The sequence below is a fragment of the Rhinichthys klamathensis genome, unplaced genomic scaffold, assembly GCF_029890125.1.
Source record: "Rhinichthys klamathensis goyatoka isolate OS25496 unplaced genomic scaffold, OSU_Roscu_1.1 h1tg000303l_1, whole genome shotgun sequence".
Lineage (NCBI taxonomy): Eukaryota > Metazoa > Chordata > Actinopteri > Cypriniformes > Leuciscidae > Rhinichthys > Rhinichthys klamathensis.
The window spans coordinates 4,658,434-4,681,759 of NW_026606822.1; the positions used below are offsets into that span (position 1 = coordinate 4,658,434).

The window sequence follows — 23,326 nt, forward strand, 5'->3', positions numbered from 1 at the left end:
CTGCAGAGATCAATGTCCTGGGGGCTTGCTGCCCTTCAAACCTTAATTATGCTTATTAATAACTGTCAGACTCTTTTATTCCATTAATCACTATAGTTTGCGTGCCTGTGCCTCACTGTCTATCTCTAATGAGAGTTAAAATGTGCCGCCATTGCATGTTTATAATGTAACGTGCGTGCAGGAGCTCGTGTGTACCTCGAACAGGGCCATGTTCTTGCCGTCATATTGCTGGTTCTTCTCTGGGTCGGTGCTGTTGATGAATGGACTGCTCTCCTTGGGGTTCCCATCTCCTGTTAGCAGAAAACACAATTAAATCATCAGCATGACAGCAGACGCCGAGCAACTCCAGAGGGCTTCACGGGCAAAAAGCTGCTGTAACCATTCCAGCACTTTACATTTTAGATGCATAAAAGAAGGTAAAACATGTTTAGGTCATGCATACCAAAAACAGAGATTAAAAAAAAATTGAATCCAAATTTATGCATCTGGCAGATGCTTTCATCCAAAGCGACTTTCCTTGCATTCAAAATATACAGGTCATGCATTCCATAGGAATCAAAATTATATTGCCATAATGTTCTACTGTTTGAGTTGCGATTATTTAGACCATCCTTTATTGATAATTCACACTGAGTCTTTTTTGTGGTCTTAAAGGAGAACTCCGGCGCAAAATGAACCTTTGGTCTAATAAAACATTGGTACCTAGTCAACCGTTCTCTGAGATTTGTTTTCATGATAATCGAATGTAAAGAGTTTTATCTCTAAAAACTGTTTAGCGTATAATGCTAGTAATGGGGGCATATAATAAGTAAAAAGAAATCGCTAGTTTATACCACTAACAAGACAGTCTCGACTAGTCAAACCACGAACGACGTGCTAAGTGAGCTGAACTGTATGAATGGCGTTTGTGGTTTGACTAGTCGAGACTGTTTTCCAAAGATGGCTCCTGTCTGTATACTCGAAGTGGACTGTCTTTATCTTTATCTTCTTATTAAACGGTCTGGACACTTACAAAGTAGGTGAAAGTAGGGACCCTCATTATGTTACTGTGTTCGTGTGGGGCTATTTTGAGCCTTGTTAGTGGTATAAACTAACGATTTCTTTTTACTTATTATATGCCCCCATTACTAGCGTTATACGCTAAACAGTTTTTAGAGATAAAACTCTTTACATTCGATTATCATGAAAACAAATCTCAGAGAACGGTTGACTAGGTACCAATGTTTTATTAGACCAAAGGTTCATTTTGCGCCGGAGTTCTCCTTTAATTGTAATTGTTGAGATCTCTTCTAGAAAAGTTTTCCATTTGCTTACATTTAATACCATTGCCACTAGGAGAAACAACAGAAGCATGGAAGTAAAATAAATCTCATTTGAGACTTTTCAAAGACCTTCCTTCAGCTGGACTAACATTTTCCTAAGATCCTTAAATAGCAAATTGATATTTCTAGTAAAACAGTAATATTACTTTGTAAAGACACTAGCAGCGACACAGGTGGACTGTTTGAGGTGACCTGTATCTGTACAGGTAAGATGGTTTCATTTACCGGTGTGTTCATTCACCTGGGATCTTGGATCAGAGGGCATCTATTTTTAGGCCCCATCCACACTACTGCGTTTTAGTTTAGAAACCGATAATTAAAACGAATACGATCTCCGTCCACATCAGTGTTTTAGCTGCGTATTAGAATTGTTCTCTGTCCACATTAAAACGACTGAAAACGCGGATCACGTGACCATTCACCAACACTGGGCATGCGCGTGCCGGTGTAAACACAACTTCATCGATAAAATTATCCCACCATGCTCTGGGTTAACCCCAAACCGACGCTCCATGTACGGTCAACGCCGCCGCTGCACACGGGAATTGTCACAGATCGCTCGAATAATAGCTTGACTCCGGCGCATGTAAGCAGTTATAGCGTTGTAAAATGCAGAATTTACTTGTACAACAGCGGCTAGCAAAGATATACGCCATGACTGATGACACCCAATCATAGAGCCGAGCGTGAGCCTCTACTACGTCATCGTTTCTAAAGTCCTCCGTTTTGACCCGTCTACACTAAAACGCCCTCCGGAGATTCAAAACGAAAAACGGATCGGCAGCGTTTCTAAACTTTTTAAACCGTTTCGGGTCTCCGTTTTTGCCGTTTTAGTGTGGACAAGAGGTGCAATCGTAGCAAAAGGTCTCCGTTTTTAAACGAAAACGCAGTAGTGTGGACGGGGCCTTAGGGCCTGGATGGCAGGGTTCGAGTGATGATTGGGTGTCTCTGAATGCACTTACACCACAGCAGAGGAATTTTAAAGAGGTGTTCTGCACACACACCGGTTTAAAAATTAGAACCAAAAAGTATCCATCCATCGGGAAAGATAACATTGGATAAGATTACTTGCATTGGGATCAGGTTTGCATTTTTCTAATGTCATATGCATGGATTCATTCGTTCTGCACAGGTCATTCTCACCATACAATGCAAAACTGATACATCCAATTTTCCATTTAAGCCCTTTATCTGACATTAAGTCACCAGTGATATTTCCCATTCTCTAACCTCTATGCTCCTACTCAGAAAAATCAAAGTCCTGATTACAGGTTAGTCATCCAATTCCAATCTGATCTCTCCAGCGGTCATTCCCAGTGTACGAGAGGACAGCGGATCTCATGCGCTCTGAAGCCACCGCCCGCTGTCATCGCTTGATTGACGCTTCGGCCTCTGAGGATTTCAGTATGGCTGTCAGTCTGTCACGCTGCATTGAGTTAAATCACACTGTGCCACGGACTTGTGCTTACATTACAATGACAGTCTGTGAGGCCGTGGGCCGGAGGGAATAGAGATTTCCCCCCCTATTAAATATACCTAGGGATTGACCATCACAAATAATTACCATAGAATGACAAAAAGTAAATATACTTACATAAAACACAATCTGTGTTAATGTGTCTTGTAACCAAATGCAACAATTCATGTTTTAATATTCAAATGTATACCTCTTTTATGATTACAATATGCCTTCACTGTTAAACTAAATATTTTCTTTATTATGGTTAAACTTTAAATTATAGAATACAGAATGGATTAAAATAGACAAACTAGATTACAATATAGTTTTCATAAAAATGGATGCAGAGTTTTATGACTGATAGATAGATAAAACGATAGATAGACCGACAGACAACTACAAAGAAAGATAGAATGATTGATAGATAGATAGATAGAACATTAGATAGATAGATAGAACATTAGATAGATAGATAGAACGATGGAACAATAGATAGAATGATGGAACGATAGATAGAATGATGGATGGATAGACAGAATGACAGAATGATGGGTGGATGGATGGATAGATAGATAGATAAATAGATAGATTGATATATAGATCAATAGAACGATGGAACGATAGATAGAACGATATATAGAATGATAGAACAATAGATATGACAGAACGATATGATGGATGGATAGACAGAATGACAGAATGATAGATTGACAGATTGACGGATAGATGGACAGACAGACGACATCACTGCATCAGCATAACTCAACCTAATCACTTAAACGTGGCATCATGAATATTAATCTTAATTGTGATTGGATGTGTAACCGCATGTTCCAGCTGTCGAACACTTCACATCGGACACGTTCCTACTCAGTAATTACAGAAGAGTGTTGTCATTAGCGGAGGTGATGTCATTCACTTCAGCAGTGTGAAGCATGGAGAACTTTTCCCCTGAAGAAAAGCGCATTTGTTGCGGTACGTTACGGACGGTCACGGATCTGAATCCAGCGTTATCGCATTCAGTCCTTTCCAATCACGCGTACACTGTAGGTGCTGTGATGAGTGTGTGTTATATGAACTTGTGTGTGACAGAAAGGGACTCGTTGTCAGATTTAATATTTCTTTCTCGCACTCCACACTTAGTGAAACCTCTGTGGAGTCTGGAAACAGCTGATTAAATCCAGAAAATAACACTCTCGTTTATCTGCATTGGTCACGTTCGCTGGCTTTTCCATGAAAAAGAACTGACACTTGGGATTGGGTAAAAAAAAACTAAACAAAAAAACCCCCAGACAAACCAAACTAATCCCAGAATTCAGCGGCCGGCCCTGTCTGACAGAATTAAGACCCAGTGCTATGATGGTCCCGTGAAATCTTGTCTTTTCATTGGCTCAAATATTGTGACACATTGTCAAGGATTCATCAGTGTTGGTTACACGGACCATGTTTCCCAGGGGCCTAAAAATAGCAAAGACTGGCAAAAACTCAAAGCAGTCTCAGACTCAGACATCGCACAGAGAGTGCACACAAAAATAGCACAAGCCTTCTCAAAACTTGTCATCTGATTGGTTGGCTTCATGCAATTTCATAGTATACAGTTTTTGCCAATTTCCAGGTCCAAGACACTAGACAACATTTACACATTTGGCAGCCTTTTTTTATCCAAAGCAGCTGATGATGTATTCAGACTAGCGTGTACCTTAGTGTTGGTCGCTCCATGTTTGCCCAGCTACAGGAGCCCGACAAAATATAATGGGGAAAGAACTTGCTGTTCCAAACAATTTTTCCAAAATTCCAGGTTTGAAACGACATGAGGGTGAGCGAAATGATGACAGTATTTTTATTTTTGGGTGAACTGTCCCTTTAAATGCATTTAAATATCTAGAGATGTCAATTAAAAAAAAAATCATTATCATTCAAATGAACGATCAATTAATAAAGGACTTGTTAACGTTAATACTGCGAAAATAGTGCATGTAGCCAAAAATAATAAATGTAATTTTAAATATAATTATGTCTAATAATATTTATTTAATAATATCTAAATGATTTTTATTTACTTTAAAATTAAATTCAAATATTTAAATGTTAATATTTTAATGATTATTTGTATTATTTATTATTTAAATAACATTATTAAATGCATAATAAATATTAAATAATTTACACTTAAAATTGGGGGTGGGGTGTTCAACTGCTAGACATGGTTAATTAATTAATTAATAGAAATACTGAAAAATTGCATGTGGAGGAATCCAAATGCTTTGTGGATGTAGCCTAAAATATAAAAATATAACTTTAAATATAATTGCAAAACCATGCCTCATTCATAATATTTATATATTTTGTAACATATAAATTAAATTCATTTAGTTTAAATTAAATTAATACAAACATGTAATAAAACACTTTATGCAAGATATGCAATTAATTACTTGTTAACAGTAATAAAAGCATATGCTCTGTAATAAAGCATATGCTCATGCTTTGTGCATAATAGCCTAAAACATAAAATTCAATTTGAAATAAAATTGTATAACTATGCCTCATATTAATTATAATATTTTGTAATATATACAGTTTAATTTATTAAGTTCAAACAAAAAGATTTATATTTATATTATAAATTATTATATAAATATTTTTTTAAATTTAAACTAGGGCTGGGCAACGAATAATCGCGATTAATCGCATCCAAAATAAAAGTTTGTGTTTACATAATATATGTGTGTGTAGTGTGTATAATTATTTTGTATATATAAATACACACACATGCATGTATATATTTAAGAAATATTTGCATGTATATACAGTACATCATATATATTTATACATAATTAATATTATATATAAATATTTGATATATCAATAACACATTTTTCTTAAATATATACATGCATGTGTGTGTATTTATATATACAAAATAATTATACACACTACACACACACATATATTATGTAAACACAAACTTTTATTTTGGATGCGATTAATCGTTGCCCAGCCCTAATTTAAACTTAAAATTGTGGTGGCATTCAACCGCACTCATAAATTGAGCGTCAGCGTCAGTTCTGGCTCATTCAATATCTCATGAAAGGTCAGAGGACTCCCTGAACAGAGCCATACCGCCAAATTTTAATTATCGACTTGAATTGCAATTTATTCAATACAATTTCCTAATCATTTTTATTGTCATGTGTGTTCTTGACTTAATGGACCTGACATAAATATGATCACTTAATGACTTGAAAGCAGAACATGCTGTAAAATAAGCTGGAAAAAGCCATCCACAGAAGTGTGGCGTGCCCTCCAGCCAAGATCAACAAAAGCTTTGAGCAGGAACGAGCTCGCCGTATAGGACCAGGCCTAGCGTCTCCATCGAGAGCTTTATATGTTTCTTTGACACTAGCAGGGGATCAGAACAGAGACAGCGCACACAGTGCACAGCAGACCCGCCATCTGCTGCCCTTGACTGCTGATCCCAGACCAGTTTGATCTTTCCTCTCATTACATTTGGAGAAGCTCTGGTCCTGAAGGAGCGCTAATGCACAAATCTGTCCAAAACATCTCTTGGGTTTGTGCTCCGGCGTTCAGAGTAACAGCGTCTGCGAGTGTTAATAAGACCGGTCGAGGAGAGCCACGTGCATCTGACCTGTGCAGATAAAGCCGTGTTTCATCGCTGCTGAGAAGCGTTTTAGAGACGTTTTGTGACAAACGGCTGCACACTTCAACTCACAGATAATGATTCACGTCGCAGAGGTGGTCTAAACCGAGCTCTTACAGGGCCAGAGAGTGGGAGCTTGAGGAGGACGTCAGAAACTACACTTTTAAACCGTCTGGGAATGTGAGTGGTTTATGTGTGTGTGCAAAACTCACCGCCTTGATGATAGTGTTTCGAGTGGTTACTTACAAAACAGCCCACCTGCGGGTCTCTAGGCTATTCTGGCTCAGTGATATATAGGAAAAAACATCATTTATTTGCAATGATTTATAAATTCGAGCAACATTGTGAAGATGTTTTAAAAAAAGTCTTTGATTTAACTTCAGTAAGAAATACAACCGTCGGTTCATTGCTGTGAATCATTTCAAATGAATTCAAACGAATCAAAGTCAACGAATTGACTCTTGACTCTTATTCACGCTTAATTTACAGTATCATTCAAAAAAGCCCCCATGTGGAATTTAGAATAATGTAGGGAAAAAAGAAAAAAGTGAGAAATACACACACACACACACACACACACACACACACACACACACACACAAACAGGCGCACACATCTTTGTGGGGACTCTCCATAGGCGTAATGGTTTTTATACTGTACAAACTGTATATTCTGTCCCCTTACACTGCCCCTACCCCTAAACCTACCCATCACACACAACTTTCTGCATTTTTACATTTTCAAAAAACATTACTTAGTATGATTTATATGCTGTTTTCCTCATGGGGACCGCTGGCTGGTCCCCACAATGTAGGTGATTTCAGGTTTTACTATACTTGTGGGGTAATATAAACATGAACACACACACACACACACACACACACACACACACACACACACACACACACACACACACACACACACACACACACACACACACACACACACACACACACACAGTGATTCCTCTGCTGAAAACAACCTTTTTAGCCATTCAAAGTAAAAACAGTAATATTGTAAAATAACTGTTTTCTATGTGAATATATTTTAAGATTAAGTAGCCTACTTACTAATTAATCCTGTGATGCATTTTCAGCATCATTACTCTCTTCAGTGTCACATGATCATCCAGAAATCATTCTAATATGCTGATTTGCTGCTCAAGAAATATTTATGATTATTTTCAATGTCGACAACAGTTGTGTTGCTTCATATTTTTATGGAAACCATGATTTTGTTCGTTAATGTCACTTTTGATCAATTCGATGCATCCTTGCTTTAAAAAAAAAGAACAAAATCTTACGGACCCCAGACTTTTGAATAGCTGTGTATGTATACTGAATATTGTCAAAATAATACCGAATTTAAAGATAAAATAGTTTTAGCTACATCGCTGAGCTCAAACACAAACGCTGCAGGACGAGTTGAACGCTGAAGTTTATTACTCGGTGTTAGTACTCTAACGATGAGTAACAGTAATAGTGACGCTTGTCTTAGCAAACAACCCTAATGAGATGAAACGAGAGGAGACGAGAAGGGAAGTGAGGTTTTGGAAAGGAGGAACGGTTCCGAAGGGCTCGCTGTTGGCTCATCAGGTCTGATTGAAGTGGGCTGTTGAATTATCTTGTCGGGTCGAGACAGGAGTGGAAACACTGCAGGTGTTCGGCTCCACAAATTAAAGGCTCTCACACACACACACACACGCACACGCACCGCCCTGAGGACTGACCTCTGCTTCAGCCTGTCGCAGGTAACAGCGATTACTCTTCTGAGCCGATGACACAAGTCTATCTTTGACTCTCTTCATTTTTTCTCTCTACAAACATCAACACTGTCTCTTCTGGTAATTGCTGACAGCTCTGACGCTCTCACAGAGTAAAAAAGAAGAAAATATACTGAGAGAAAAAAAGTGAAGGCAGAAACACACCTCAAAGAGCATTGGAAAAAGTGTGAAAAAGACAAACAAGAAGAAGTGTGACATCCGCTCTGAGGAACAAAAGCAGAGAAACACTGAGAGGTTTACAGTCAATGCTTTTGCACAGATTTATCATCCAAACATATACATATACATAAAATTAGATGCATTTGATCAAATTACAACACTCTCCGTTTATTATAACCAATTTCTGTGGGGTTTTATGCTGCCTTCAACTCAAGTTTTATATTACAATGTTTTATTTAAGAGATGAGCACACATGAACAACAGCAAAAGGCATAATCACCTCTGGTGTCCTATTCAAGAAAATCTCTAGCGGAAGCTGTTTGCTGTTTATCACGTTTCAATTGAGACTGTTAACTGTACAATTTAGTTTCTATGCATTTTGTACTCTATCGACGAAGAATAGCATTAAAGCTTGCTATTTTTCTCATTTAGATGATTTATGATGCAAATTATTTGAACTACACTCCCCATCATTCTCTGTTGCAATGATAAAATATATATGCATTACATTAAATTACTTTAGATGCATCTTATTGCTTCATTTTAACTAGGAAGTGAAAAACGAATTTTTTTTGCACATCTAAGTCCGACCAAAATCACATCGAGTTACGATTTCTGAACTAGGAAGTTGTGTCGCTTCCTTAAAGTGCCCCTATTATGCTATTTTAAAGGTTCCTACTTTGTTTTGGAGTCTTCTACAATAGGTTTACATGCATCCAAAGTCAAAAAACACTTTTGCTCATAATATCCATTGCACATCACCTCATTTTTCAAAGAGTCTGAAAACGGTCCATTCAAAGATTCAGTCTCTCTAACTTAGCCCCTCCTTTCCACGAGCTTGCTGTGCTCTGATTGGTCAGATGGCCCAGTCAGTTGTGATTGGCTTACTCTGTAACTGGCTTACTTTGCTCTGATTGGGCAGATGCCCCAGTCAGTTGTGATTGGCTAAACAAACATCCCATGCAAAAAGGTACATGGAACTGCATGGGGAAATACAGTTTAACATGTTACTATTAACATATTTAAATGTATATTACCTGAAAGGTAAATTTAGATCATATTTGAGTCAAGTCAAGTCACCTTCATTTATAAAGCGTTTTTAACAGTATGGATTATTTCAAAGCAGCTTTACAGTTAGAAATTACCGTAACAGATTGTTTAGGCTTTACAACAGCATTAGGATAAAGTGATTGTCCAGCTAAAGTTAGTTTTGATTGATTCACTTCCGTTGCGAAGATCAGTTATTAACTTAGGAGCCGCGAACACGACACCGTTCTAACAGAAAACCCTTAACTCTTTACCAATCCAATCAGGTTGAATATACTCACAGAGATTATGTTTGTTTTGCACATGTTCATAAATAGTAAATCTACTTTTTCTCTGCATACATGCATGTGTACAGTATATTTTAATGGCTGTATTTGTGTACTGATATTGGCCTCTTTGCTGGCAGATGTCTGCAGGTTAAGACTTACTGAGCGGCGGCTCTATTAAGCTTTTAAAAGCACCAATTTTCTATGTGTGTGTGTGTGTGTGTGCGCGTGCAGGGGTAAACGGCACATTTTGTAATAAGGCTGGCACTTCAAAAGGACTGTTTGAACCCTGTGGAATGGCCTCGCCTCGCTTCCATTCATAGTCTAACAATATCACCTTTTTGTGCCGAGACGAGGACGGAGCCTGACAGCCCAGGCGAGCACAGAGATTTAAGATCAAACAGCTGGAAAATGAAGCCAATGAAGAATAAAGTTGCAGATTGAAATGTACTGAATACATTTAGCTGCTCAAGAAATTCGATAGTCAAGCTGAAAAACAAACCAACCAAGATAAATGTGCTAAACATAGAGAACTTCTAGCGATATGTTTAATATTATGATATTTCCAGAAAGCCAATAAAGTTGCATTGAATAAATTTCGCTTCATTATTCAAGAATATTCAGTTTAAACTGGAACAGGCTTAACAGGTAAATGTACGTTTTTGGTTTACATGCATTTTAACAATTTTAAACAAACATCTTTTGTTTCTCTTACAATTAAGTAGTGGTATTATATTATAGTGCTTTGCAATCTGCCATGGGGTGTTTGTGTGTGTATATATATATAGTATATTTTGAGTTGGACATGTTTTTCATGAGATTCACTCAGAAACACTATTAAAATTAACAAGCCACAGATTTCTGATTTAAACATTGTTCCGTTTCAGCAGATGAATGCAAATTGTGCAAAAATACACAGATGTCTTGAGCTAGAATTTAGTTACGTAGAAGAGACAGATGGTGATGCAGATATTATATTTACTGCTTATATTCAGTCACTGTTATCACTGACTGAATCGGTTGTAATGCACGAGCGCAACACAGATAAATACAGTTTGATGTCATGCATCATTCCTGTTTAATGCGCTCAGAAACACTTAAACACTTCAAATGGGAAGCAGCAGATTCTAACCTCTCCATTCCAGACCATGATGACACAGTTACTGGAGATTTTCTGACTAATTAATCAGGATTAACTACCTAATAGGATTTGTTCGAGATAGCATCTAACAATCAAGATAATATGGAGAAGGTAAAACTGCTGTGTGTAACCTAGATATGAATAACTCCTGAGCTCCAGCGCTGGCTGAAGAGATAACGGCAGATAACTGTACACCAGTGTCAGAGGCTCAGATCGTTCCCTTCTGTTTGAGGTTTAGCTAATTAGCTCTGAAACTCCAGTTAGATATTTTCTCAAAGCTTCCGACTGCTGAAATCACCAAAATGTAAGGCAAGCTCAAAGAGGCCATATGATGCCATTTTAAAAGGTCATTATTTGTTTATTGGGTTTAATAGAATAGGTTAGCATGCTTTAAAATTATTTTTCACATACTGTATTATTGCAGCACTTCTATTCCCAGTCTGTCTGAAACGAACTTGAGTTCTGGTCTGGATTGTACAAAGCCCCTCCTTCTGAAAAGCCAGTGCTCTGATTGGGCAGCAGATCCGGTGCGTTGTGATTGGCTAAAAACCTCAAGTGTGTGTTGGAAATGTAACGGCCCTTACCATAATTGCGAGCTTCATCTTCCAAGGCTTCTAGAGCAATTGCAAACACAAACAGTTGATACGTTCATGCCCAAGTCAGATTCTGAAAATGCAGTAATATTTTGTTTATGCTTTGCTGGCCTCAGATATTGCACTGACACCTATTGATGTGGATGCAGAACGAAGCAAACATTTTCACCTGGATTTAGCCAAAATTTGATAGATCTCAAGAGAATGGACAAACCCTATTTATTTGCCTAATTACATGTTTCTGGTCTTAATAAACAGCCGATCTCGGAAGATAAGCATGGCTTGGCTTGATTAGTATTTGGTCAGATGGATGTTCCTGGTCACAATTTATCAAACCCTTCACCAACTGCAGAGCTCCAACCAATTCCTGAAGGATAAAATCCTGTCCTTTCTTTTTGTCACTTTTTGGAATTCCGTCACATTATAGAATGTTGTGAGAGTTCTAATTACATTTCCTGTCCACTTTTGAGCTACAAACACAGGATTTCCCACATTTCTAAGAAAGCAGAGTCTAAGGGCCAATCCCAATTCTACCCCTTACCCTGTCGGTAGGGCTGTCTCAATTCTCTTTTGGTTGGAGGGGTAGGGGTAAGGGGAAGGGCCAGATAGTCTTTCAAACGAAGCTTTTTCGGGACCACACTTCAAACGAAGGGGTATGAGAAGCGTCACTGCATACACCGGCTACAGACGCAAAAATGGCTGCCCACGCAAAAATATTTACATTTTTAACGACAAATAATGATTTCCTTTATGTTACATTCAATCTTGTGTTCATATTTACGGTCAGTTTCTTCAAAGAAATGTTTGTAAAAAAAAAAAACATCGCTGAAGTTTGCTAACGATAGTCCCGGAACATATTTTCATGTCAACTGGTGAATGTAATTGCGGAAGGGAATTGGCTTATATTTTACAGTAGGTACATCTGCTATGAACGCATTGTTTTTTTGTGGTTATATGTGAACACGATATAAACGAACAGTGCTTACAGTTTCGTGCTTTTTGCAATATGATCAGATCAACCAGTCTTGTATGGTCTTTATCAAACAGGGACACCTGAGGAAACCCGGAGGATAATTCGTTTTCGCGTTGACAACGAGCAACATTTCCTTAAGTCCAAATACAAGGCAAAACAACTTTGGGAGTGAGTCTGTTAAACGCTACTGTGCTTCACAAGACAAATGCAAAAAAAATAGCTGTAACCCATGCAACTGAGATGACTGCAGCTGTCGACAGCATCTTGGAAGTTTGTGATAAACATCGGCGCATCTCCTGTGACGTAGGCGCTAGCGACGACGTATAATGACGTGTAACCGTGTAGTAGTGGTGTCCCATTTCTTAGGGGAATATTTTCACCCCTTCGCCTTGCCACTCTGTTTCAAGGGTCAAGGGTCAAGGGGAAGGGGAAGGGTTAGGGGTAGACGAAGGGGAAAGGGGTAGAATTGGGATTGGGCCTAAGTATCGATAATCGAGGTGCTTGGACTTGTGTGACGTCCTGTCCAGCTGAAAGCATCTATCTTTCATCAGATTCATTATTATGCATTCCATCACTGCTTTCCTGCTTACTTCTACAGGCAATAACAAACAGGCACTCCAGAACACACACATACACACAAAACAGAATCAAATCAAAGGGAGACAACACAGATAGGACATGCGGCTTACAGAGGACACACACACAAAGATAAAAAGAAAAAACAAACAAGGATCAATGACGTGATGCTCAGTTTATTTGTTTTGTGTCCAGAACTGAGCAACTTATTCAAAAGTGCAAATATAAAAATAATTCATTACAAAATTTCTAAGAATAATAAAATTAAATTTGTATATTTTTGCTAAAATAAAACATTTCTTAGGTAACTGTCCCAAGATTGCAATAACATGATTATAAGGCTTATTTATAGGGTGATATTCTTGTAAAAAAAAAGAAGCGTTTGAAAAAATCAAAACCTTAAAAATACAATAATAAAGCAGATTTTTTTAATATATAAAAAGCCATTTTGTTGTCATGTGACAAAAACCATGAGCAAAGAATGCATTTCTGAATATATATTTTTTTCTTTTCATCATCTCAGTTCCATCATCTATTTGTCATTGACCCGTACATGGAAATACAACACAAACAGAAACGATGTGAACTTACATGGAACCTTTCTTGTCCAAGACAATGAAGAACACATGACTACACACAGCCACACACACGTCACAGTGTTTTGCGTGAACACACACACACACCGGCAGCAGTCTGCCCGTCTCTCACCTTTCTTGGGTGGACAGGTGGTGTTGACCACTGGAGAAAAACGCACACAACACATGACTTTAGAAAACATCATCATGCAACATTCATCTACACCAGCGGTGTCCAATCCTGCTCCTGGAGGGCCACAGTCCTGCATAATTCAGCTCCGAACACAGTTAATCTCACCTGAACCAGATACTCAAGGGCTGTGTCCAAAATCCCCATTCCCTGCATTAGTCCACTTATATAGTTCACTTGAGGGAGTGAATGAAAACGAGCGAGTGAATTCGGACACTGAACTGCTTGCTGTTTAATAATCATTTGAAGCTTAGTAAACTGGCAGCTCTAGTAGTGATGAAGAGATTTATCTCGAACTCTATCATGGAAACTATGTATAAATCTTAATTAATCTTTTTTTTTTTGTGTGATTTAGTGTTTTTTTATTTTTGAGAAAGCATATAGAATATTTAGCAATAAAAGAAAAAAAAAACTTATTCGACTACTATTGCCCCTCTAACCTATCCCTTTAAATAAACAATTTAATAATTTATTAAAAAGGAATTTATACCTGTATATTACGCTCTAGCCACATTGGACCAGAGGTTTGAAAAATGGATGATTCAGTGCGGGCGCCATCTTCTGGTTCAGCGCGTGACTTTCACAGTGCATTATGGGTATTCTCTAGCCATTGAGCGTACATAGGCCCTGTCCCAAATGGCACACTCCGGACTTGCGGACTTCCTCAGAGTCCACACTTCGGTGACGTCATGTAGTGCAGACCTATAGGGCCCTTAGCGCGAGTCCGCGAGGGCGCATTGAGAGGTATTTTTGGGACAGACTCGACCGTCACGGCGGAAACAGGAAGACGGTCGGATTGTTGTTATGGACAGGAGCTACAGGTTCGGGGAAATATGCTGCCTATTGTTGTTGTGTTTACATATGACTCAGTAAAGCCCTGACATTCTGTTCTATTCATTTAATGAATCATAATTTAATGATCGTATTATTCAGCTCGCTATTATTAGCCTATATGTTTGAGACATCAACCACTTGTCGATGATCATAATGTTTGTATAAACTTGTCATAAAAACCGAAATGATAAAATTTTCTTCTCAGCCATGTTAACAATTGTCTGTGAGCGAAATCTCCTCCCATCCGTTGTCTGATTGGCCTTTCGCAAGGATTCCTGGGTAACTACCCAGGAATCCTGCATCTATGCGGGGTTTGTGGAAGACCGCTTCAAGGTTACACAGGGGGCGCTGCTGAGCACACTTCAGAGCGTAAAAATGCTAAATGGGACGGCCTACGGACTCGTAGACTCGCGAGCACGCGCAATTTAAGTCCACGAGACCAAAAGCCCACATGAAGTGCGTCATTTGGGACAGGGCCATAGGTTGTACACTCGTCATTGCAGTGCATTGTGGGATTGAATGAGTGCACTTGAAAATGTCCACGATGGTTTCGTACACCACTATAAATGGCTGTTCCCTCAAATAGTGCCCTGTTTAAAGGTATAGGGGGTGATTTAGGACACAGCCCAGGTCTCATAGGGATACTAGAAACTTCCAGGTCGGTGTTGAGGCAAGTCGGAGCTGAACTCTGCAGGACAGTGGCCCTCCAGGAGCAGGTTTGGACACCCCTGCTCGACACACATCAATCAAAAGACAAAACAATTATTATGGAAATAAAGACACACATTACTGTTAAATCATAAGGCTTTTTTGTATAGGGCTGAAATGACTAGCACCTATTCCCCAAATGTAGGCCTATGTGATAGACCATATACATCTGAATGACAGGGTTATGACCTGTGAATTTTTTATAATTATATTATAATGCATGTAAATTAATAAACGGACAACATAAGCAAACATCAACAGAGTTTAAACAGACATGTGCAAATCAAATATAAAGACACTTGCATGCTAAAAAAAATGGGAAAGTAGGCTAATATGTGTTCAATTTACCTAAATTACAAATGTCAACAATAAAGTGTATTTGCATTATAATTTTCAACAACAAAACTATCAGTGTGCTTGCATGTGCTCGCTGAAAAAGAGTGCTGGAGATGATTTATGCATATTAATGCACATATTAATGATCACACATCTGTATTAATCATTAAATCATTAAATACAAACGACAGAGGAGAAATGTCTTCCATCTCATGTGAGAAGGAACCATCATTTGGACCAATCAGGTAGCAATCAGCAAAAAGTAAATGAATTAATTTACTTCTACACATCTAAAAACACACAAAAATTTAGACGAATTGCTGAATTGGTGTTTCGAAACAATTATTTGAAACAGTGTTATAGTTAACTAAATCTAAAAGCATTAAAATTGGTTTTCGGTATTCGAAATAAAGTTGAAAAACGATATAAATATATTCGATGAAAAGCGAAAAGTACTTAAATGATTAAAAATAGACTAAAACTGAAATAAAAAATAAACGAAAGCTAAATAGAAATATAAAAAACAAATAAACGTGACAAAATTGCATACAATTGCTAAAACTTTTTTTTTTTTTTACTTGTCTGAAAAAGGTTTAAATCGAAGTACTAAAATGACTAAAACTGAAAATATTATTAAATAGAAGTATAAACCAACTAACAACTAATAAACATGACAAAAGCACAAAGAAATGACTAAAACATCAACTATAATTGAAATAATTTAAATACTGCATTTAAAATGATTGGTGGAAATTAACTAGTAGGACAAAACTAGTGCGTTTGTCTGGTCTTTATATAACATATAATTAGTCAAACAAAAAAAATTTCATTTCCCAAATTAATTGGGATATTTGCAGTGTCGCTAAAATCATCACTACGGTCTTAAATATTGGCTGTATCACCCAGCTTAACACACTTTCAAAAGTGCCACAGAGTTGAAGTTCCCGGTGATTCAGAGCGGCTTTATCTCAGACATCCTCAGAGAACATCACTCAGCTCTAGTACACACTTCAGATCCTCCGTCCCTCCTGCAGTCTGGCCTGACCGTTCTCAATATTCACTAGGGTCTTTGAGGTAATCAAGCGGCTCTCAGAAGCTGGGCTTATCTCCACAGTCCTGGTCTCATTCTCTCATTCTCTCGTTCACTCAGCAGCAGCAGGTAATGATAAAGGGAGCCGTCGCTGCTGTGTGTGTGTGTGTGTGTGAATGAACTCGAGTGCTCACATTAAACTGAGCCGCTACCTCCTGCCAATACCTGAAGCCTCTTTTAAGGCAGATCTATTGTTTCAGCTCAGAGTCAGAGTCAGAGACAGTGACAGAGGTCTTTCTTTGTGCCTTCACACAATGAAGTGGTGTTTAGCCTAAGCGACTGCCAGCACACGGAAAACACTATAAACCTGCCATCCTTTCTCAAGACGCCGCGTGAAGCATGTCATTTCTGTGCTACTAGCCAGAACCGGTAGTCCCAGGCCAAACTCATGCTGTGGTCGAGCCAGGAAATGACATATCAGTCGTGGAGAAGTGTGTTATTACTGTTCCAGACGAGCAGATTTACGAGTTTCACCTGGTGAACGATAAAACAGGTGAAAATAATCACACAGACTATTGTCTGGACTATTGAAGGAGGGAACCGAGACATACAGAAGAGAAGATCAGAGACTCTTCTGAGACACACATACACACACACAGACACAGATACGCACACACACACACACACACACACACACACACATGCACGCACACTCAGAAACACAGACACAGACACACACACAAACACACACACACACACACACACACACACACAGAAACACAGACACACACACAGAAACACAGACACACATGCACGCACACTCAGAAACACAGACACACACACACACACACACACAGAAACACAGACACCCACAGACACACAGAACACACACACACACACAGAGAGAAACACATGCACGCACACTCAGAAACACAGACACACACACACACAGAAACACAGACACACACACACAGAAACACAGACACACACACACACAAACACAGACACACACACACACACTCAGAAACACAGACACACACACACACACACACACACACACACACACACACAGAGAAACACATGCACGCACACTCAGAAACACAGACAGACACACACACACACACACACACACACACAGAAACACAGACACACACACACACACGCACACACACACACACAGAAACACAGACACACACACATGCACGCACACTCAGACACACACACACACATGCACGCACACACACTCAGAAAGACAGACACACACGCACACACACACACACAGATACAGACACAGATACACACACACATATACGCACACTCAGACACACACACACACACACACATGCACGCACACACTTAGAAACACACACTCTCTCAATCTCACACACTCTCTCACTCACTGACTCAGAAACACAGACACACACACACACACACACACACACACACACACGCACAGAAACACAGACACAGACACACACAGGCACAGACAGACACACACACACACACACTTCCTCGCTCCACCATACATTCTATTTGCGTCACATCTAGTGACAAATGGGAAGGGCATTAACTTGTTGAAGCTGGAAAGCCGGAGCGATCCATCAGAATAATCCTGAAATACAAACACTCAGAGCAGCGGAGGATTGTATAAATCTTCCTCAGAGTCGAGCAACAGCCACAGAGAGAGAGAGAGAGTGTGTGTTTACCTTCGACAGACATGCAGCGCTGCATCACAGGTGAACTCATGCACTCTCTCACACACACACACACACACACACGTGAAATCCTGCGGGAGTTTGGCGTTCTCGTCCCGAGTGGAACGGCTCATCACGGCTTGTGTCGAGATGCTAAACCAAGACTTGTAAAACACTCACAAGTTCCACATCGGCTGCTACTGACGTTAAGCTTCAAGTATCATGCATATGCATCATGGTTGCAAAAATAAAGTATTGTAAAAGACAAAGCTTAATTTAATAGAAAAAAACAATGTACTGTAAACAAACCCCAATCATTTTTACTGGTAACCTTTTTTTCTCTGTGACAGATTTTGGCAGCAATTAATTTGCAACTCCAAATGTTTTGCATGAATCTCATGAGACTTTTCTCAGAACAGGGATTATCATCGAGACAAAACAAAGACATGGCTGATCAAACTGTCAGAGCATTTTAATATCTTGTAATCATATTCTCACTACACCAAATTATATAATATCACACTAAAAATACCATGGTATTACCATGTTTTGGTATCATAAGGAATCATGCTAATGTTATTTTGACACTATCACTCTTACAAAAAGTACTCTGGTGCTTCAATGGTACAGTGACGATATCAGATGGTAGTAACATGTAATATGATTCACTACTGTTCAAACCTTTGGGGTCAGTGAGATTATTTCAAAGAAATTACCGTAATTCTGTTATTCTGCAAGGATGCATTAAATTGACTGTACATTTTTTTATAATGCTGCAAAAGATTTCAAATAAATGCTGTACTTTTGAACTTTCTATTCATCACACAATCCTGAACAAAATCCTGGTTTCCACAAAAATGAAGCAGCACAACTGTTTTCAACATTGATAATAATCAGAAATGTTATCAGATCATCATATTAGAATGATTTCTGAAGGATCATGTGACACTGAAGACTGGAGTAATGATGCTGAAAATTCAGCTTTGATCACAGGAATAAATTACATTAAAAAAAACTGTAATAATATTTCACAATATTACTGTTTTTATAGTATTTTTTATCAAATAAATGCAGCCTTGGAGAGAATAAGAGACCTTTCAGAAGTGTACAAACCATGTACTGAATGATCATCATTTTCATATTTACATGGCACTAAGCCGAAGGTATTTAAACGAATGCCATGATATTACTACGGCACACTAAAAAAAAAAATGCTTATAATTCTGTATGTTTAAATATAAATACCATGGTATGTATCAAAGTACAATGGCATACCCATCACTGTATCGCCACAGAACGGTTTTGCGAAGGTGTTGTGATGGAACTGAACATCAGAGTCTTGCGTAACGGCGAATCTGGGGCAGAATACACCACTTCCAGATGTTGCATAAGACGTCTCCACAGCAGCTCAGATTCACTAAAGCCAGAACGCGCAGGCAAAGCTTCCTCTTCCTTCATCTATTGATGTTCTTCATTAAATTTGCTCTGTTTAATTAGTCTTTTATTGGGCGCTGTGTGTCTTTAAGTGCCAGTGGAGCGAGGTCTTGAAGCTTTCTTGTGTCACGTTCATTGGTGTGCTGCTCAGTCGATCAGTCTGTTATTATTGGGCAGAGTATGAAAGTCGAAGGCTATTGAGCGGCCAGAGGACTTATGAAAACCCCTCAAACACTTCACATGACCTCGTCAATTCAAGAGATTTCAATGAAATGCATCTGTGTGAATCCCTGCTGCTTATGTTTTCCTTCTCACATGATGTTTCTTTCCCTCAGATTGATGTTGTTTTATTTATTTCATGAACTAAGGCACTTTCTGTGGCTGACAGGCCAGCGAAAGGCGGTCAACAAGGAATGCATTAGGAAAAAAATGCTTGAGCAAGATGTGTTTGATGGGGAAGGAGAGGCGATTCAGCCATCTCACTGAGCTCTCACAGACACACACACACAGACACACACACACACACACACACACACACACACACGCGACAGATGTTCACTGTGTGATAAAACTCGGATCGGATCCAGCCGCTCTTCCACAGGTCACGGAGGATATCTAGCGGATCAGAATTACAGCCTCTGTTAATGAAGTGTCAAAGTTTAAAGTAAATGCACCACTGGAAGATATGCTTACTGAGCCATCACATTTTTGCACTTAAATGTAATTAAAAAAAACGTTATCTTGCAAATACAGTTTACTTGTTAGTTTTCTGTCATGCAACAATGATTTAAACAAATGCCTAATATTAATGGCCAGCTTTACTAACAGCTTGCACCAGTGCAAACCCTCTTTTGGCGTTACAAAACTACTGTCAGGATTTACTAAAGACACGCAGTGAAAAATTAGCACTAAAAAGGCTTGGACGGGGTTATTCTTGCGGCTGATCTTATTGCATATGCATTTGTAGGAGTTTCCCTTTCAGGCACAAAACTTATGGGAGGAGAGTATTTAAATGAAGGTGGTTTATTAAGGTTGTGCTCGTCAATTTACAGGTGTTTGAGCCATTATTCACTTGCCAAAAAAAGCATGTCTTAAACCTGACGCTAATTTGCGCTGCTCTCGGTAGATTGTGTTGGACGTTATGGAACATAAGTGGCTGCATCGGAGTCGTCATAGATCACGCACAGAACTTTACACTACGGTTAAGAGAAATAGAAATCAACTCTATTGCAATGCTAACAATCAGCTGAAACACCCCATTTCCAAAAGGATTTGATGCGTGAATCCATAACTTGTCTTGTTAAGCTTTACTTTTTCTTTGTCTTGTTACATTATAAGAGAAATCAAATTTAAAACTACTTTACACTTATTCACGTTTCAAAAACATGAATTCAAGCCTATTCCACGATCAAAAGACTGTCTAGCACCAACCTTTCCTTATTCTTCTTCAGAACTGGTACGCATTCATAACACATATAAGGAAAAATATTACAAAATGATTAATGTCGTTATGGCTCTAACATGCAACATTTTGGTAACATTTGGAAGAGTTTTGCATGGGCAAAAGCACTTACATTTTGAGAAAATGGAAAAAAAAATCTTGTTCAAATGAAAGGTTGCTGCAGGTGTTATTCTTTAATTCACTGCTTTAGTTTGGATATACAGATCAACAGCTTCTCAAGGGTTAATCTGAGCCATGTGATTGTTAAGGTTAAACTGGAAAATTGTTATTTTTTGTGATGTGAAAGTCTAAGGTGCTCTAGTAAACGCAATTGGCATACAGTATTCAAGGTGCTTTCCCAGTTTCTCAACAGGTTAATCCTGTAAATCCTGACACTGTTAAAAGCAAGACTTGGCCTAACATGTGTCCGGCCCTAAATTAATAACGCTTCAACCACACATCGCAACAATTCCAATGAGTATGACTGTGATCTTTAGCTGTTCAACATACAAATGCTGGATAATGAAACATCAAATTGCATGCCTTAGAGAAGAAAACCCACAAGTGAGAATAGTTTCTCTTAGACAACAATGCATTTAAAGTGAGGGCTTCACTGTGTGTCACCTGCTTCTCAGATGTTTCTCCTGACAAAGAAAACCCTGTTATCTCTTCTCAAGATACAGTCTGCAATCAATACAGGTCTCAATATGAATCCTCATCATCGTCTGAGCTTCTCTCCTTTGTCATTTTACAGCTCTATACTTTTACTGTATGAAAACTTTTGAAGCATTTGTGTCTCCAGAGGAATTTTTGGGAAAACATCTGAAGTGAAGATGATTCTTAAACGAAACCTAACTGAGAACTCCTGTAAGTTTCTTTGAAGGCTATGAAAGCTCAGTGAAATTGTTCCTCTGGGATGTTATGTAATCCGGACAAACACTCATTTTAAAGCCCTCTGCTCCTCTTCCACAGTTATTCGCTGCTCCTGACACACAATCCTTCTGCATCTCCTCCGCATGCGCTGCAGTAATTCTGTCCAAATATTTACAGATGTATAGATTAGAATTGAGAAGCTCTCGACAGACTCCATTTCCATATTTCCTCCTGCCACATTTGGCCTCAGATGTTTGCGCTGATTATACAAATATAACAGTGAGCGAACTGAAAGAGAAAAAAACCACAAGTGACTCGTTTGGCCTTCTTGTGTAACCGTGAATAAATGAATCTCATCATGTTTCAATGTTCACGACAACATAACAAAATAAACAAAGCAGAGAAAGTGTCCTGATTATGGATTACGGCACTTTTATTTTTTTATAAATAGATATAGAATAGAAGAGAAAGTGTTAGAATGAATGGATTTACAGGAACGCTGTGGAAAGCCGCGGGACAGGTTAAGGGATGCTTAGTGGTTTGGTACATAAATCCTCGAGGCAAACATTATAAATGGCACCACAACTGTAATGTTAAAGGGCGGATGATTAATGACGGACAAGATGAAGCTGAATTTAGACCCAGTGATGCAGGGATTCTTCAAACACAACACAGATCAGATCCTGTAGTAGTACGATGCCTCACCATAGAAGCCTGCAGCCTGACCTACTTAGTGCGGTGACGTTTGCTCGCATTGGGGGGATCTGGCAACCACGCAGCACAGCTCTCTCTCTCTATTTCTCTCTGTTTTTCTCACCGTTTCGCTGTCCGTCTCACATCCGATGGGGCCAAGTCTGCCCACAAGAGCGCAGCCTCCAGCGCAGCCCTTTCATGCAGGCGAATGTTCGTGCAGGGACTTACACATGTGCATATAAATTCAACCATGCCTAAATTCAGCAACTTAAAAGCATCCCGCTCTTATAAAATGCATGAAAAACATACCAAGCCAAACATTTCCTCCTAATCTAAAATGTGAGCATTACAGCTATATTATAAAACAAATGTCAGTGGTATTTGCACACACAGAACTCTCCGGCACAAGCTGCACATCTAGGTGGATCCCAGAGTGTTTTACATTGTTTTTAGATCATATCACTAAAAAATATCCGCATACACACAGTGTGTGCACTCACATAAAGCAATAGATACTATATAGCAACTGTTTGATTGT

At 38.8% G+C, this 23,326-nt stretch overlaps 1 protein-coding gene and 1 long non-coding RNA gene across 6 annotated transcripts in view; one reads left to right on the forward strand and one right to left on the reverse strand.

The window, feature by feature from the left end:
• The window catches only part of LOC130104159 (uncharacterized), a 217,174-nt gene that overhangs the window by 111,618 nt on the left and 82,230 nt on the right, over positions 1-23,326 (forward strand). The gene's annotated exons all lie outside the window — the stretch shown is intronic.
• The window catches only part of slc12a5a (solute carrier family 12 member 5a), a 115,295-nt gene that overhangs the window by 57,476 nt on the left and 34,493 nt on the right, over positions 1-23,326 (reverse strand). For 3 of the 5 annotated variants that reach the window (XM_056270567.1, XM_056270568.1, XM_056270572.1), the window contains exons 2-3: positions 13,689-13,718; positions 196-290 (exon numbers count right to left, since the gene is read on the reverse strand). In XM_056270567.1, coding sequence (XP_056126542.1) covers positions 196-290; positions 13,689-13,718 — 125 coding nt within the window. The remainder of the gene's footprint in view (positions 1-195; positions 291-13,688; positions 13,719-23,326) is intronic. The other 2 variants (XM_056270570.1, XM_056270569.1) reach the window with 1 other exon arrangement.